This window comes from Staurois parvus, unplaced genomic scaffold, assembly GCF_062004578.1.
Source record: "Staurois parvus isolate SC_StPar_1 unplaced genomic scaffold, SC_StPar_1.0 ptg000746l, whole genome shotgun sequence".
Taxonomy (NCBI): Eukaryota; Metazoa; Chordata; class Amphibia; order Anura; family Ranidae; genus Staurois; species Staurois parvus.
The window spans coordinates 120,692-136,581 of NW_028318542.1; the positions used below are offsets into that span (position 1 = coordinate 120,692).

The window sequence follows — 15,890 nt, forward strand, 5'->3', positions numbered from 1 at the left end:
ACCAGCGTCCTGATCAATGCTATACCCCATACCAGTGTCCTGGTCAATGCTATACCCAATACCAGTGTCCTGGTCAATGCTATATCCCATACCAGCGTCCTGGTCAATGTTATACCCCATACCAGCGTCCTGGTCAATGCCATAACCCATACCAGCGTCCTGGTCAATGTTATACCCCATACCAGCATCCTGGTCAATGTTATACCCCATACCAGCGTCCTGGTCAATGCCATACCCCATACCAGCGTCCTGGTCAATGTTATACCCCATACCAGTGTCCTGGTCAAAGCTATAACCCATACCAGTGTCCTGGTAAATGCTATACCCCATACCAGCATCCTGAATAAAGCTATACCCCATACCAGTGTCCTGTTCGCTACCATACCTCATGCCAACATCCTGATTACTGCCATACATCATACGAGTGTCCTGATCACTGTGATATGCCATTCTAGCGTCTGGCATTTTAAGGTCCCAATCAGTTTTCAGATATATACCCCTTAGTTTGTAAGCAAAAGATACAAACTTTTTTTTTAACATTTTCAGTATTTTTTTATTTATATAGCAAAAAATTAAAAACGCAGTGGTGATTAAATACCACTAAAAGAAAGGTCTATCTGTGTGGAAAAAAATGATACAAAATGTCATATGAGTACAGTGTTATGGGGTGGGCGGAAGGGGCGACTGCACTAGGCGCAATCTTGTGAGGATGGAGGGCGCTGGATTTTGACCTGCACCATGCAGAAGAAACTCTCCACCAAATCGCATGGTTGTCACACAGCCCTGTGCTCTGAACTCTGCTACCACCGGCACACAGAGCTAAGATCGGGCCTGTGCGTATTGTGTGCCTCCTCTCTGCAGCAGCAGCCATAGCAGTGTCCACATGGGGGAAGGTCACTCTCTCCCAACTCAGGCTGCGACCAAAGTCTGCCTGGCTGGATCGGGACTCTCACAGTCTGAGCAGAAGTAGGGCCGCAAGGAGCTTTCAAGAGAAAACTCAGCACAGAGCAGCACCCATTGAAGCCCTGCTGTGTCCAGAGCTCTCCCCAGGCCAGCCCAGCTAAGAAGTTCCAGATACAAGCCATGGAACCTTCCATTAGGGCAGTGGTTCTCAACCTGTGGGTCGCGACCCCTTTCGGGGTCAAACGACCCTTTCACAAGGGTCGCCTAAGACCATCGGAAAACACATATTTCCGATGTGTAAAGAGCAGCTACTGTGTAGAAAGCAGCTGCTGTGTTGAAAGCAGCTACTGTGTTGAAAGCAGCCGTATTGAAGGTAAAACGACACATGAATTATAATTACTGGGTAAAGAATTTTATGGTTGGGGGGTCACCATAACATGAGGAACTGTATTAAAGGGTCGCGGCATTAGGAAGGTTGAGAACAACTGCATTAGGGTGAAGGGCTGAAATATACTGGATTCTTGTTAGATATAACAGATTAGTGAAACTTCCTTTCTGTCGGTCAGACTGTAACCTGTGTTTGGTTATTAATTCCTATTTATCTATATTCAAGTCTGATGAGAATACAGATCAGCACAGCTACACTACTTCCCAGGATAGGTAGATTTGACCTCCAGAGGATTTACCCCCCAGCCTGATCAGATCATTTTTTGCGATTCTGCGATGCGTTGCTTTAACTGACAATTGCGCGGTCATGCAACGCTGCACCCAAATTAAATTTGTGTCCTTTTTCCCACAAATAGCTTTCCTTCGCTAGTATTTGATCGCTCCTGCGTTTTTTATTTTTTTGCACTATAAACAAAAAAAGTTTGAGAAAAAAATATATTTTTGATGTTTTACTATTAAACATGTCCAGTAAAAATATTTAAAACATCAAATTTCATCATAAATTTAGGTCAAAATGTATTCTGCTACGTCTTTGCTACAAAAAAAATCCCAAAACGTGTAAATTAATTGGTTTACGTCAAAGTTATAGCGTCTACAAATGGCGGCATGTATACTGGAATTTTTTTTTATATACTAGTAATGGCGGCGATCAGCAACTTATAACAGGACTGCGGTATTCTGACACTGGGGGGAACTAACTGTCACTGACATCCCTAGTGACACTGATACAGTGATCAGTGCTAATAAAAATTTGTGCTGACAAATTCCAGTACTGTATATATACTGCCATTTGTAGACACTATAACTTTCACATAAACCCATTACTTTATATGTATTGGGATTTTTTTTATATCAAAGACGTGTAACAGAATACATTCTGTCCTAAATTTATGACGAAATTTGATTTTTAATTTTTTTTTTACTGGATATTTTTTGGCAAAAATATAGTTTTTTTTCAAAATGTTTTTGTTTATAGCGCAAAAAAACACAGGCGACCATTTGTGGGGGGGAAAAAAGGACATACATTTAATTTGAGTGCAGCATTGCACGACAGCGCAATTATCAGTTAAAGTAAAATAGAGCCGTATCCCAAAAAATGTCCTGGTCAGGAAGGGGGGGAAATCCTGATTCCTTAATCTCGGTGCCGGTGCCTCCCGGCCCTTTAAGAGTTTCAGAAGCCGGGAGGCGGGGCTTTAGGGTCATGTGATTGCCCTGAGTTGTCGTCATGGCGGTCATATGATTGGAAAAGGTCCCGATCGAAAGGGGAGATTGGGACCTTTCCAGGAGTTGCGGACATATGTGCTGGGAGCGCGCGCTCTCAGCACATGTATTTTCTAATTGCACGCAAATATGCGGTCGCTCGTCGTCAAGGCCCAGACGCCAAAAGAGGCCACATATTTGCGTGCCATCGGCGTCAAGGGGTTAAGGTGCAGCCCACTGATCTGATCGCCCTTGCTGGATGCCTGTGGTATCCCTCACATAATAATGAAACCCTTAATGATCAGATCAGCTGTACCTGGGAATTAGGTCTCAGCATTTGTTAAACTGCTGCAAGATGCAGTCAGAGGAAATTTTGTAATATGCACTGCCTGTAACACAGGATAGGGAACGTTGCCACCAAATTTTGAAATTCCTTGTGCAAACCTCCATGCAGGAGTTAACAATATAAACCTGTACCTATGATGGTTTGTTAAGGCCTGCTGGTTACACCCTCCAAGCTAATATGGTGTTCACCTCTTCTTGGCCAGCAGCAGCTGTAATTTACCACAGGGAAGGCTTGGACTTGCTCCTACCAGTTTATGGACTAGCTAAACCTTCTCATACTTATGTCAAAGGATGGGGGAATTCCCTGAAATTACTAAATATGCAGCATTAGGATGACTCCTATTTTGCACCTATTCCAAACCAAAACCTTTGGTGTGGTTCAAGCCTAGTGGTGGAAACTATATCTATTGCTGGTTACCAACAGCTACTTAGATTTCCATCATCACCTTAGATTACCATCATCCAGGACCCTCCACTGGATAAATAGATAGATAGATAGATAGATAGATAGATAGATAGATAGATAGATACAGTTGCAAGAAAAAGTATGTGAACCCCTTGGGATTACGTGGAGTTTTGCATGAATTGGGCATAAAATGTGCTCTGAACGTCATCTAAGTCACAACAATAGAAGAACACAGTCTGCTGAACATAATACTACACAAACATTAGATGTTGCCATGGTCTAATTACACATAACATGTAAACATTCACAGTGCAGGGAGGAAAAAGTGTGTGAACCTTTGGACTTAATAACTGGTTGACCCTCCTTTGGCAGCAATAACCTCAACAAAACGTTTCCTGTAGTTGCAGATCAGACCTGCACAACGATCTGGAGTAATTTTGGACCACTCCTCTTCACAAAACTGTTTCAGTGTAGCAATATTCTTGGGATGTCTGGTGTGAATCGCTCTCTTAAGGTCATGCCACAGCATTTCAATCGGGTTGAGGTCAGGACTCTGACTGGGCCACTCCAGAAGGCGTATTCTGTGCTGTTGCAGCCATTGTTTTGTTGAATTACTTGAATGCTTTGGGTCATTGTCCTGTTGCATCACCCATCCTCTGCGGAGCTTCAGTTCTGGAATTCATTTTTCCATCAATGACAACAATCCATCCAGGCCCTGAGGCAGCAAAGCAGCCCCAAACCATGATGCTCCCTCCGCCATGTTTTACAGTGGGGATGAGGTTTTGATGTTGGTGTGCTGTGCCTTTTTTTTCTCCACACATAGTGTTGTGTGTTCTTCCCAAAGAACTCAATCTTGGTTTCATCTGTCCACAGTATATTTTGCCAGTAGTGCTGTGGAACATTCAGGTGCTCTTTTGCAAACTTCAAACGTGCTGCAATATTCTTTTTGGACAGCAATGGCTTCCTCCGTGATGTCCTCCCATGTACTCCATTCTTGTTTAATGTTTTCCTTATTGTAGATGTGTCAACAAAAATGTTAACATGTGCCAGAGATTTCTGTAGGTCTTTAGCTGACACTCTGGGATTCTTCTTAACCTCATGCAGCATTCTGTGCTCTTGCAGTCATTTTTACAGGACGACCACGCCTAGGGAGAGTAGCAACAGTGCTAAACTTTCTCCATTTGTAGACAGTCTGTCTTACCGTGGACACATGAACATCAAGGCTTTTGGAGATACTTTTGTAACCCTTTCCAGTTTCATGCAAGTCAACAATTCTTGATCGTAGGTCTTCTGAGAGGTCTTTTCTGCGAGGCATGGTTCACATCAGACAGTGCTTCTTAAAACCAGTAAACCCAAAACAGGTGTGTGTTTTTTAAGGGCAGGACAGCTGTCAGCAACACATCCAATATCATCACACTGATTGGAGTCAAGGTTGGCTCACTCCTTGCTCCAATTAGCTCTGGGAGAAGTCATTAAGCTAGGGCCTCACATACTTTTTCCTCCCTGCACTGTGAATGTTTACATGTTATGTGCAATTAAACCATGGCAACATCTAATGTTTGTGTAGTATTATGTTCAGCAGACTGTGTTCTTCTATTGTTGTGACTTAGATGACATTCAGAGCACATTTTATGCCCAATTCATGCAAAATTCCATGTAATCCCAAGGGGTTCACATACTTTTTCTTTCAACTGTAGATAGATAGATGATGAGTATCCAGGGTCCAGGCCATACCTATGATAGGTAGTGCTGTTTGTAGGGTATTTCTTAGACAAATCCACCATGACTGGGACTTTATGTTTTGGCGGTATTTGTGCCTGTTTACCCAGTTGTACTTCGGAAATACACAACATTGAGGTTTGTGTTTCTTCTGTTTGTAGTATTTTCCTGCACGTCAGAAATGCACACAACACTGAAGTTTGTTTGTGTCCTGTCTGGTTATATGAGTTGTAATATTTTAGCTGGCGGCGCATCAGAAATACACATTGAAATAAGTTTGTGTCTTTTCTGTTTATAGCTGTTATATCACTTTAACCGCTTCCTCGCTGCCCTATAGCAGATATATTACTACAGGGCGTCAGGGGTGCACAAAATCACATGTATATATACATGATTTTGCATTTCCGGGTAGGGGGCGAACGCCCTACCCGCACCACCATTCGCTGTCACGGTTGTCAATCACTGGGTCCTGGCTGGCAATTACCCACTCGGTGCCTTGGTGTTTATTAGTATTATTACAATATATTTCAGTACAGAAGGAATAGGAGGGCCCTGCTTGTGGAGCTTATAATCTAAAGGAAGGGGGGGATGATACAAAAGATGATAGCTGCAGGGGATGATCTGGTGGAGGTGATTCAATGTTTTGTTTACTAACAGTCTTCCTCCCTGTCAACTCGGGCACACTGCTCTGTATGGCTGTGCACAGTGAAGCACACAGACACTGCCCCCTTGTAAAACACTCCCTACACATAGTTAACCCTTTGATTCCCCCTCATATTAACCCCTTCATTTGGGGGCAGCGTTGCATGACCGTGCAACTGTCAGTTAAAGTAACGCAGTGCCGCTACGCAAAAAATGGCCTGGTCAGGAAAGGGGGTAAATCTTCAGGAGGGCAAGTGGTTAATATGCTGCACATCAAAAATACACAACATGGATGGCTGTTTGTGGCCTCTCTGTTTATATCTGTTATATTACCTTAGCTGGTGGTGCATCAGAATTGTACAGCACTGAAGTTTGTCTGTGTCTCTTCTGTTTTATATTACTCTAGTTGCATGTCAGAAATACACAAGGATATCCAGGACTGCTCTGAGGAAGAGGCAAGTCCTCGAAACGCGTCAGCCTTTTGGATGTTTATACTCCCTATTACGGACTGTTACTCAGCGCGGTGTTGATCCAGCTGTTCTTTATGTTGTGCCTTGACTATATTGTCGTTTGTGAGTACAACACATACTTTATTTTTTATTAAACATTTTTTATGGTAATGCACTAGGCCTGTGCGCCCTCTGTTTTTTCTTTCCTCATTCAGTATATTTGGATTTCCCCGGTCCATTTGAGGGCAGCAAGGTGTGCATGTTCCAGGACATTCTTAATGTGGTTGTAGCCTGCATCGAGTCCATCCCCAAGCGCAGGAGCATTTGTGTTTGCTGGTTCTTTATATCCAGGACTGCTGTTAGAATCCATACAGCCAACCTGACAGCTCCCCTCTCCAAAAAAAAAAAAAAAGTCTACTATGCTTCAGTTATGAATGAACACAGTGAGTGATCGGTACTGATCACTCATTGTGTTCGTTCAGGAAAGAAAGGGACTGGTAAATGTGACATATTTACCAGACCTTTCTCCCACTCTACATCCTGCAGGATCCGATTGTGTGCTTGCAACTGCCAGTGGGAAGGAGAAGAGAGAAGCCAGCAGCACTACAGGGGCAGGGGCACATGGGGGTGAGGGCCCTAGGCAGCAGGGGGAAACAAGGAGAGGGGTGGGTATGGGGGGAGGGGCAATTACTGGAAGCAATCCCCTGTATGGCTCTTTTTCAGATGCTGAGAGCAATACAGGGCACCCCCCCCCCAAACGGTCACCATCCCTGCCCGAAACAGATTTACCTGTCTGCATGGGCCCCCTCCTGCTGGACTGGTCTCCGTACAGGATAACTGGTGGTACCCCCTTATCCACGGCCTTGAGGATATCAGAAATACACAACAGTGAGGTCTGTGTCTTTCTGTTCTATACTGATACATTATCTTAATTTGAGGCACATCTGTGTACATAACAGTGAAGGCTGTGTTGTGTCCTTTCTGTTTCTGGGATGGGAATGAGGGACACCTATTAACAAAATATGTAGGCATAGGACACACCTCTGCCACGCCCCCCCCCCCCCCCCGTAGAATTGTACAGAAAAAAAAGATTAGTTAAACCCACAAGTGCTTTTTTACCACTTCTATTCCTTTATCTTGGCTTTTTGGATTTACAAAAGCAGCATTTTAGAAATAGGAAGAAAGGTTTAGCACTGGGAAACACTTTTTGATAGTTAAGTAGTTCATTTTATATACAACTATATAGATCAGACCAAAATGAGGGACAAATGAGGAGGAAGGAGGGACAGTGGCACTTTGCTCCAATTGAGGGAGCTATAGTTGTAAACCTTATACTTGAAATATGAACAAAGTATATCCCTCTATAGTGTGTACGTGTCTCAATCCAGAGCACTAAGTGTCATTTATCTCCACTGCTTCATTTCTCTGCTATCTGCATGAGTCACATCTGCCAAGATTTCCTAACACCAAGAGAAAAAAAGGTGAAAGGGGAGGGAGCTCCGACACACAGCCTGTGATTGACAACTCCAATACTGTTCCTGTGTGCTGTCTGAAGGGGTGTGCCTTCCCTCCTTTCAACTTTCAGGGCTCATCTCAATGAGATCTGCACAGCTGAACTTCATATCCCTGCCCCATGTTTTGTGAAAGGTCAGACAAGGTGTATACATTTTGCACTTTGAATAGCTGTAAAGGAGAGATTGCAGATAAACAGGTACAACTTATATAGGAGGCTCTGTTTCATTTCCTTATATAATCTCAGGCCAGTCATTTCACTATGTATATTAAAGTTTACAACCACTTTAAGGCTAGGTTTATACTTATGAAGTTGCAGGAATGCATGCAAATTGCACACATTCCCACAGGCACAACGTACTGCTCTTTAGAAGACATGGGGGGGTGCCATTAATGTGGCACACAGGAAATGGCTAGATGTGAACCTATCCTGAGGTATGTTCCAATCACCTCTATGGCCACAAGTGTATAAAATCATCACCTAGGCATGCAGACTGCTTCTACAAACATTTGTGAAAGAATGGGTCGCTCTCAGGAGCTCAGTGAATTCAAGTATGGTACTGTGATAGGTTGTCACCTGTGCAATAAGTCCATCCGTGACATTTCCTGGCTACTAAATATTCCACGCTCAACTGTTAGTGGGATTATAACAAAGTGGAAGCAACTGGGAACAACAGTAACTCAGCCACCAAGTGGTAGGCCACGTCACATGACAGAGTGGGGTCAGCGCATGCTGAAGCGCTCAGTGTACAGAAGTCACCAACTGTCAGCATTGTCAATGGCTAAAGACCTCCAAACTTGGTGTGGCCTTCAGATTAGCTCAACAATGCGTAGGGAGCTTCATGGAATGGGTTTCCATGGCCGAGCAGCTGCATCCAAGCCTTACATCACCAAGTTCAATGCAAAGCGTCGGATGCAGTAGTGTAAAGCACGCCACTGGACTCTAGAGCAGTGGAGACGTGTTCCCTGGAATGACTAAACACGCTTCCCTTTCTGGCAATCCTATGGATGAGTCTGGGTTTGGCGGTTTCCAGGAGAACGGTACTTGCTAAGGGTAAAGTTACCATTGTGCCAAGTGTAAAGTTTGGTGGAGGGGGGATTATCGTGGGTTGTTCTTCAGGGGTTGGGCTTGGCCCCCTAGTTCCAGTGAAGGGAACTCTTAAGGCGTCAGCATACCAAGACATTTTGGACAATTTCATGCTCCCAACTTTGTGGGAAGAGTTTGGGGATGGCCCATTCCTGTTCCAACATGACTGCGCACCAGTACACAAAGCAAGATCCATAAAGACATGGATGAGCGAGTTTGAAGTGGAGGAACTTGACTGGCCTACACAGAGTCCTGACCTCAACCCCATAGAGCACCTTTGGGATGAATTAGAGCGGAGACTGTGAGCCAGGCCTTCTCATCCGACATCAGTGCCTGACCTCACAATTGTGCTTCTAGAAGAATGGTCAAACCTCCCCATAGACACCCTCCTAAACCTTGTGGACGGCCTTCCCAGAAGAGTTGAAGCTGTTATAGCTGCAAAGGGCGGGGCCAACTCAATATTGAACCCTACGGACTAAGACTGGGATGTCATTAAAGTTCATGTGTGTGTAAAGGCAGGCCGACCAATACTTTTGGCAATATAGCGTATTTTCCAATGACAATAAAAGGCCTTCCTATCTTATCTTCTTATCTGTGAAAGAGAGCGATATCTGTGTGAGTCAATAACTGCTGGTGAGAGTCCATCTATAATTGTGTTTGTGCGCGATGGTGAACAAGAATGGGAAGATTGTAGTTTCACTTTACTATGGACACTTTGTAGTACTAAGCCCCTATTCACACTGGATCCAACTTCACTTCACTTGAAGTCACACGATTTCAAAGTCGGATGGCGGTGCGACTTGATAGGCATCTGTGCAACTTCATGAGTAACACCCCAAATAAGCAAAAGCAGTGCAGAAACTACTTTTCTAATTAGTGCAACTCCAAGGAAGTCAGAGTCACACTACTTAGAACAGTTCCATTGCCGAACAAGTCGCATGAAAATTTGCATCAGTGTGAACCAGGGCTCAATGAACTATGAAAAATCACATTACTTTTGTGACACTAAGAATGATGTTGGAATTGCACGGATTCTTTTTTTTTTTTTTTTTTTGTATTTGCATTGTATTGAGGGTGCATTTAGACCACTGTTTTTTGAGTGTTATATTATCTTCTTATTGTAGTGTATATTTATATATAAAATGTATCTGAGAATGTGAAGTACAGCGCTAAACATATGATAAAATGATTAAAGCATATAAAAATGATATAATACAAGGTATCAAAATAAATATCCATAAGAACCGATGATGCAAACCAAAGTAAATTAAAATAAAAAAAATGTGTTAAAATAATGTCCTTCCACCACCATAAAAGTGCTCTTGCACAAAAACAACTCCACTCTATATATGCCGTCACCGTCTCCCAGTGCATTGAAAACTCACCAGAAATGATGGCTGCCACTACAACAGCATAAACGCCCATATATTTAAGCAGGAACACATGTCTTGACGTGAAACTCTGTGAATGCGTGTCATTCTATCTGGCCGGGCTGCGGTGAAATAAAGCTCGCCAGGAGCAAAAAGTATACTTCCAATAGTGTAGTATTTATTAAGTGACAAGTGGATATAAATACAAACCAAAAAGCATATAAAATAAAATTGTCTGCTTACATAAACAGGTGCTGCCGACCCAGAATCGTGCAGCGGCGTGACGTCAGCACTGAAAACTCTTCCCCGACGTGTTTCGTCCAGCTGTTTATGTAAGCTGACAATTTTTTGTTATATGCTTTTTGGTTTTATGTAGCATAAAAAATAAAAACCAGACAGGCGATCAAATGCCACCGAAAGAAAGCTCCAGTTGTGGGGAAAAACGACAATAATCTCATTTGGGTGCCGTGCTGCATGACTGCGCAATCGTCAGTTAAAGTAACAGTGCTGTGTCACCAAAAATGCCTGGTCAGAAAGGGGGGTAAATCCTCTGGAGGGCAAGTGGTTAATAAAGATCACAGTAAGGATAGGAGGCGCTCACAAAGGCAGAATGTGATCATCTTTTCTCTGTGGCCCAGGATGGTAGACTGTGTCCAGTCTAGTCTGCCCATCCAGCCGCTGCCAGCTGTGGGGTTGGAAATAAAAGATGTCCAGGATGCTGGGATAGGTTCTTGATATCATAACTTGCAGAGGGCAGTGTCCAGAGACCTAGAGAATATGAAAGTTCCTCCCACTTCCAGATCAAGGCTGTGATGGCAGTCATTGCTACATTTCAAGGATCCTTTGTCTCTAGTCTAGTTTAAAACATTCCCATAGTGCTTTTTGAGCTGTGTGATGGGGATGGACAAAAGTGCAAGTAATTGTTGGAAGCCAGTTTATTGCCACAAGTTTTTATTAACATTATGTATTAAAAATAATTCTATCACATTTATAACAAAGATACAAAAATAGAATATCAAAAGCTGTAAAAAAAAAAAAAAAAGCTCTGCATTCACACTTAGGCTAATTCTTTTTATGCATTTGTAAATTCGTATTGCTATTTTTTGCATGTGTCTGAGGTTTGAGCTTTTTAAAAAAATGATGCTCCATGCACACTGGCTTAGAAATCGCTGCTTGTACAGGAGTTTTGTGTTTTGCCTGTAGAAGCAGTGTTATCCTATGTGTCCATACGCATTAGAATGATTAGAGGCAGATTTTAAGCTCAACATTTAGAGGCAGGAAAATAAACTCTTTTGGTTTGTGTTTTTGATTGGAGATTTCTGGCAGCAAAAAAAAGGGCTAAACTTGCCTAAACTGTGTTCAAAAACACTCTAATTCAGCATTTTTATCTGTCAAGAGAGCTGGTGTTTTTTTAAGCCCGGAGTGCATGGAGTCTTGTTTGCTAAGAGATAGCCTGTTATTAGGGAAAATGTGCTTTTGCATGTTTTTTTGGGCATAATACATTTTTCAGGCACTCTCATTGAAGTCAATTGAGGCCAAAATTGCTTGAAGCTCAAAAGAAGCCCTTGAACTTTTTAAAACTTCAAATTTCAGGTATGAAAAAGCACAATAGAAAACCACAGGATTCTGGATGTTGAGCATTTTGGAACTTCAGGGTATAAAATTCTCAGGTGTAAATGAGGCCTAAAAAATTCCTGGCATATGCAAGAAAATCAGCACATAAAAGACTAAAGAAGTATTGGTTCAAGAGATAGAGCACAAAAAATAAGGTACGGCCACGACATCCTTATCTGCCTTGATAAAAAAAAGCTGTAATGAAGCTCAGTAGCTCAAGATGAAACTGAAAGGGTAACTCTGCTTTCCTAGAAGGTAGTTGACCACTTCCCGACTGCCCTGTAGCAGAAGGACATCCTCATCTGCCTTGATAAAAAAAAAGCTGTAATGAAGCTCAATAGCTCAAGATTAAACTGAAAGGGTAACTCCGCTTTCCTAAGAAAGTAATAAAAAATAATATTGTGTATACAATTGCAACACACATTATATTGTAATTGATTGATATTAAAAATTACCTCTCCTTTTTAATCTGCAAGCAATTGAACAGGTGTACCTAATAAAGTGGCCGGTGAGTGTGTGTGTGTGTGTGTATATATATATATATATATATATATATATATATATATACACACATATATATATATATATATATATATGCACACACACACATACATATATCTACATATATATATGTATATATATATATATATATATATATATACACACATATATACAGTATATACACACACACACACATCTCAAATGCTGCCAGCACCTAATAAAACTGTATTTGCAGACATTAAAAGAAACAAAAAAAATCCATACTTCTTTTTTGAAGGGTTCATTTTTTGCTCAGCTCACCCATTGTCATATCGTGGATTAATATTCATATCTTAATTGCTCTCATAAATGACTTTGTAGATTCCAAGCCAGAATCACAGCAGGTCTAAAATACGTTGCCAGCATACATTTTATCTATCAACATGTAGTGGGTTCCTTCATCAGCATGTAGTAGGTTCCTTCATCAAAGTGCCTGATGAAGGAACCCACCATGATTCAAAAATGTTGCACTTCTGTTTGATATGCTAAGTATACAATGATATAATCTTACATGTTGGAGGATAAAGTGTGCTGGCAACATATGTTGTACCTGCTTGATATCATGCCATCTACAGGTTTCTACACCGATCACAGCTTGATGTGCGATGGAGACATCTTCAGAATCACAACACGCTCGAAAAAACAGCATTGTAGTATTTTGCTGCAAAAAGAAAAAGAGTTGAATGAAAAATTGTTTCGGTTAGGGTTACAGTCGTTTTTGTGATTGTTTTTCCCTAGAAGGTAGTTAACCGCTTCCTGACTGCCCTGTAGCAGAAGTACTGCTACAGAGCGGCAGGGATGCGCAAAATCACATATATATATGTGATTTGCATTTCCAGGTAGGGGGCATGTGCATGCGCGCTCCCTTTCCGTGCTGCTAATAGCTCCTTGGCATGTCCATCACTGGGTCCCGGTCATCGATTCTCGTCCGGGACTCGGTGATCATTGGCGGAGCTGACAGGGGAGAGGTCTGTGTATAAACAACACAGATCTCTCCCCTGTCAGCACGAACATGCTGCTTTGTAGTACTCTGCACAGGAGAACACTACAAAGCAGCATGTCTACATAGTAAACCACACAACGCACACTATGTAAAACACAACACAGCACAGTTAACCCTTTATTCGCTCCAGATGTTAACCCCTTCCTGCCCAGTGTCATTAGTACAGTGAGAGTGTTTTTTATTAGCGCTGATCACTGTATTAATGTTACTGGGTATGTCAGTGGCAGTTAGTAACCACGCAGTGTCAGAATGCCCACCGCAGTCCCGTTATAAGTCACTGATCGCCGCCATTACTAGTAAAAAAAAAAAAAAAAATTTTTTTGTATATATTCACACCACCATTTTACTTTCATGTAAACCACTTAATTTACATGTATTGGGATTTTGTTTTTTGCAAAGACATGTAGCAGAATACATTTTGGCCTAAATTTATGAAGGCATTTTATTTTTACATTTTTGTACTGGATATGTTTTATAGCAAAAAGTAAAAAAAATTTTTTTTTTCAAAATTGTTGGTCTTTTTTTGTTTATAACGCAAAAAATAAAAAAAACGCAGAGGTGATCAAATACCACCAAAGAAAGCTCTATTTGTGGGAAGAAAATGACATAAATTTTATTTATGTATATTATTGCATGACCACGAAATCGTCATTTAAAGTAACGCAGCGCCGTGTTACAAAAAATGGCCTGGTCAGGAAGGGGGTTGAATCCTCTGGAGGGCGAGGGGTTAATGCACAAAAGATTTATGCTTGCATCATTATATTCTTAGACACAAGGGGGGATATGATCTCCATGTATAATACATAAGGGGGGATATGATCTCCATGTATAATACATAAGGGGGGATATGATCTCCATGTATAATACATAAGGGGGGATATGATCAACATGTATAATACATAAGGGGGGATATGATCACCATGTATAATACATAAGGGGGGATATGATCTCCATGTATAATACATAAGGGGGGATATGATCACCATGTATAATACATAAGGGGGGATATGATCAACATGTATAATACATAAGGGGGGATATGATCTCCATGTATAATACATAAGGGGGGATATGATCAACATGTATAATACATAAGGGGGGATATGATCAACATGTATAATACATAAGGGGGATATGATCTCCATGTATAATACATAAGGGGGGATATGATCACCATGTATAATACATAAGGGGGGATATGATCACCATGTATAATACATAAGGGGGGATATGATCAACATGTATAATACATAAGGGGGGATATGATCAACATGTATAATACATAAGGGGGGATATGATCTCCATGTATAATACATAAGGGGGATATGATCTCCATGTATAATACATAAGGGGGGATATGATCTCCATGTATAATACATAAGGGGGGATATGATCTCCATGTATAATACATGGGGGGGATATGATCACCATGTATAATACATAAGGGGGGATATGATCACCATGTATAATACATAAGGGGGGATATGATCTCCATGTATAATACATAAGGGGGATATGATCACCATGTATAATACATAAGGGGGGATATGATCTCCATGTATAATACATAAGGGGGATATGATCACCATGTATAATACATAAGGGGGGATATGATCACCATGTATAATACATAAGGGGGGATATGATATCCATGTATAATACATAAGGAGGGATATGATCTCCATGTATAATACATAAGGGGGGATATGATCAACATGTATAATACATAAGGGGGATATGATTTCCATGTATAATACATAAGGGGGGATATGATCTCCATGTATAATACATAAGGAGGGATATGATCTCCATGTATAATACATAAGGGGGGATATGATCAACATGTATAATACATAAGGGGGATATGATTTCCATGTATAATACATAAGGGGGGATATGATCTCCATGTATAAATACATAAGGGGGGATATGATCTCCATGTATAATACATAAGGGGGGATATGATCACCATGTATAATACATAAGGGGGGATATGATCTCCATGTATAATACATAAGGGGGGGGATATGATCTCCATGTATAATACATAAGGGGGGATATGATCTCCATGTATAATACATAAGGGGTATATGATCTCCATGTATAAATACATAAGGGGGGATATGATCTCCATGTATAATACATAAGGGGGGATATGATCTCCATGTATAATACATAAGGGGGATATGATCTCCATGTATAAATACATAAGGGGGGGGGGATATGATCTCCATGTATAATACATAAGGGGGATATGATCACCATGTATAATACATAAGGGGGGATATGATCTCCATGTATAAATACATAAGGAGGGATATGATCTCCATGTATAATACATAAGGGGGGATATGATCTCCATGTATAATACATAAGGGGGGATATGATCTCCATGTATAATACATAAGGGGGGATATCATCACCATGTATAATACATAAGGGGGATATGATCTCCATGTATAATACATAAGGGGGGATATGATCTCCATGTATAAATACATAAGGGGGGGATATGATCTCCATGTATAATACATAAGGGGGATATGATCACCATGTATAATACATAAGGGGGGATATGATCTCCATGTATAATACATAAGGGGGGATATGATCTCCATGTATAAATACATAAGGGGGGATATGATCTCCATGT

General features: G+C 41.3%; 1 protein-coding gene across 1 annotated transcript in view; it reads right to left on the minus strand.

Annotated features, from left to right (window-relative positions):
- Positions 1-11,901: 11,901 nt before the first annotated feature.
- The window catches only part of LOC149445087 (major histocompatibility complex class I-related protein 1-like), a 107,420-nt gene continuing 103,431 nt past the window's right edge, over positions 11,902-15,890 (minus strand). The window contains exons 13-14 of the mRNA XM_089654226.1: positions 12,785-12,895; positions 11,902-12,000 (exon numbers count right to left, since the gene is read on the minus strand). Coding sequence (XP_089510352.1) covers positions 11,902-12,000; positions 12,785-12,895 — 210 coding nt within the window. The remainder of the gene's footprint in view (positions 12,001-12,784; positions 12,896-15,890) is intronic.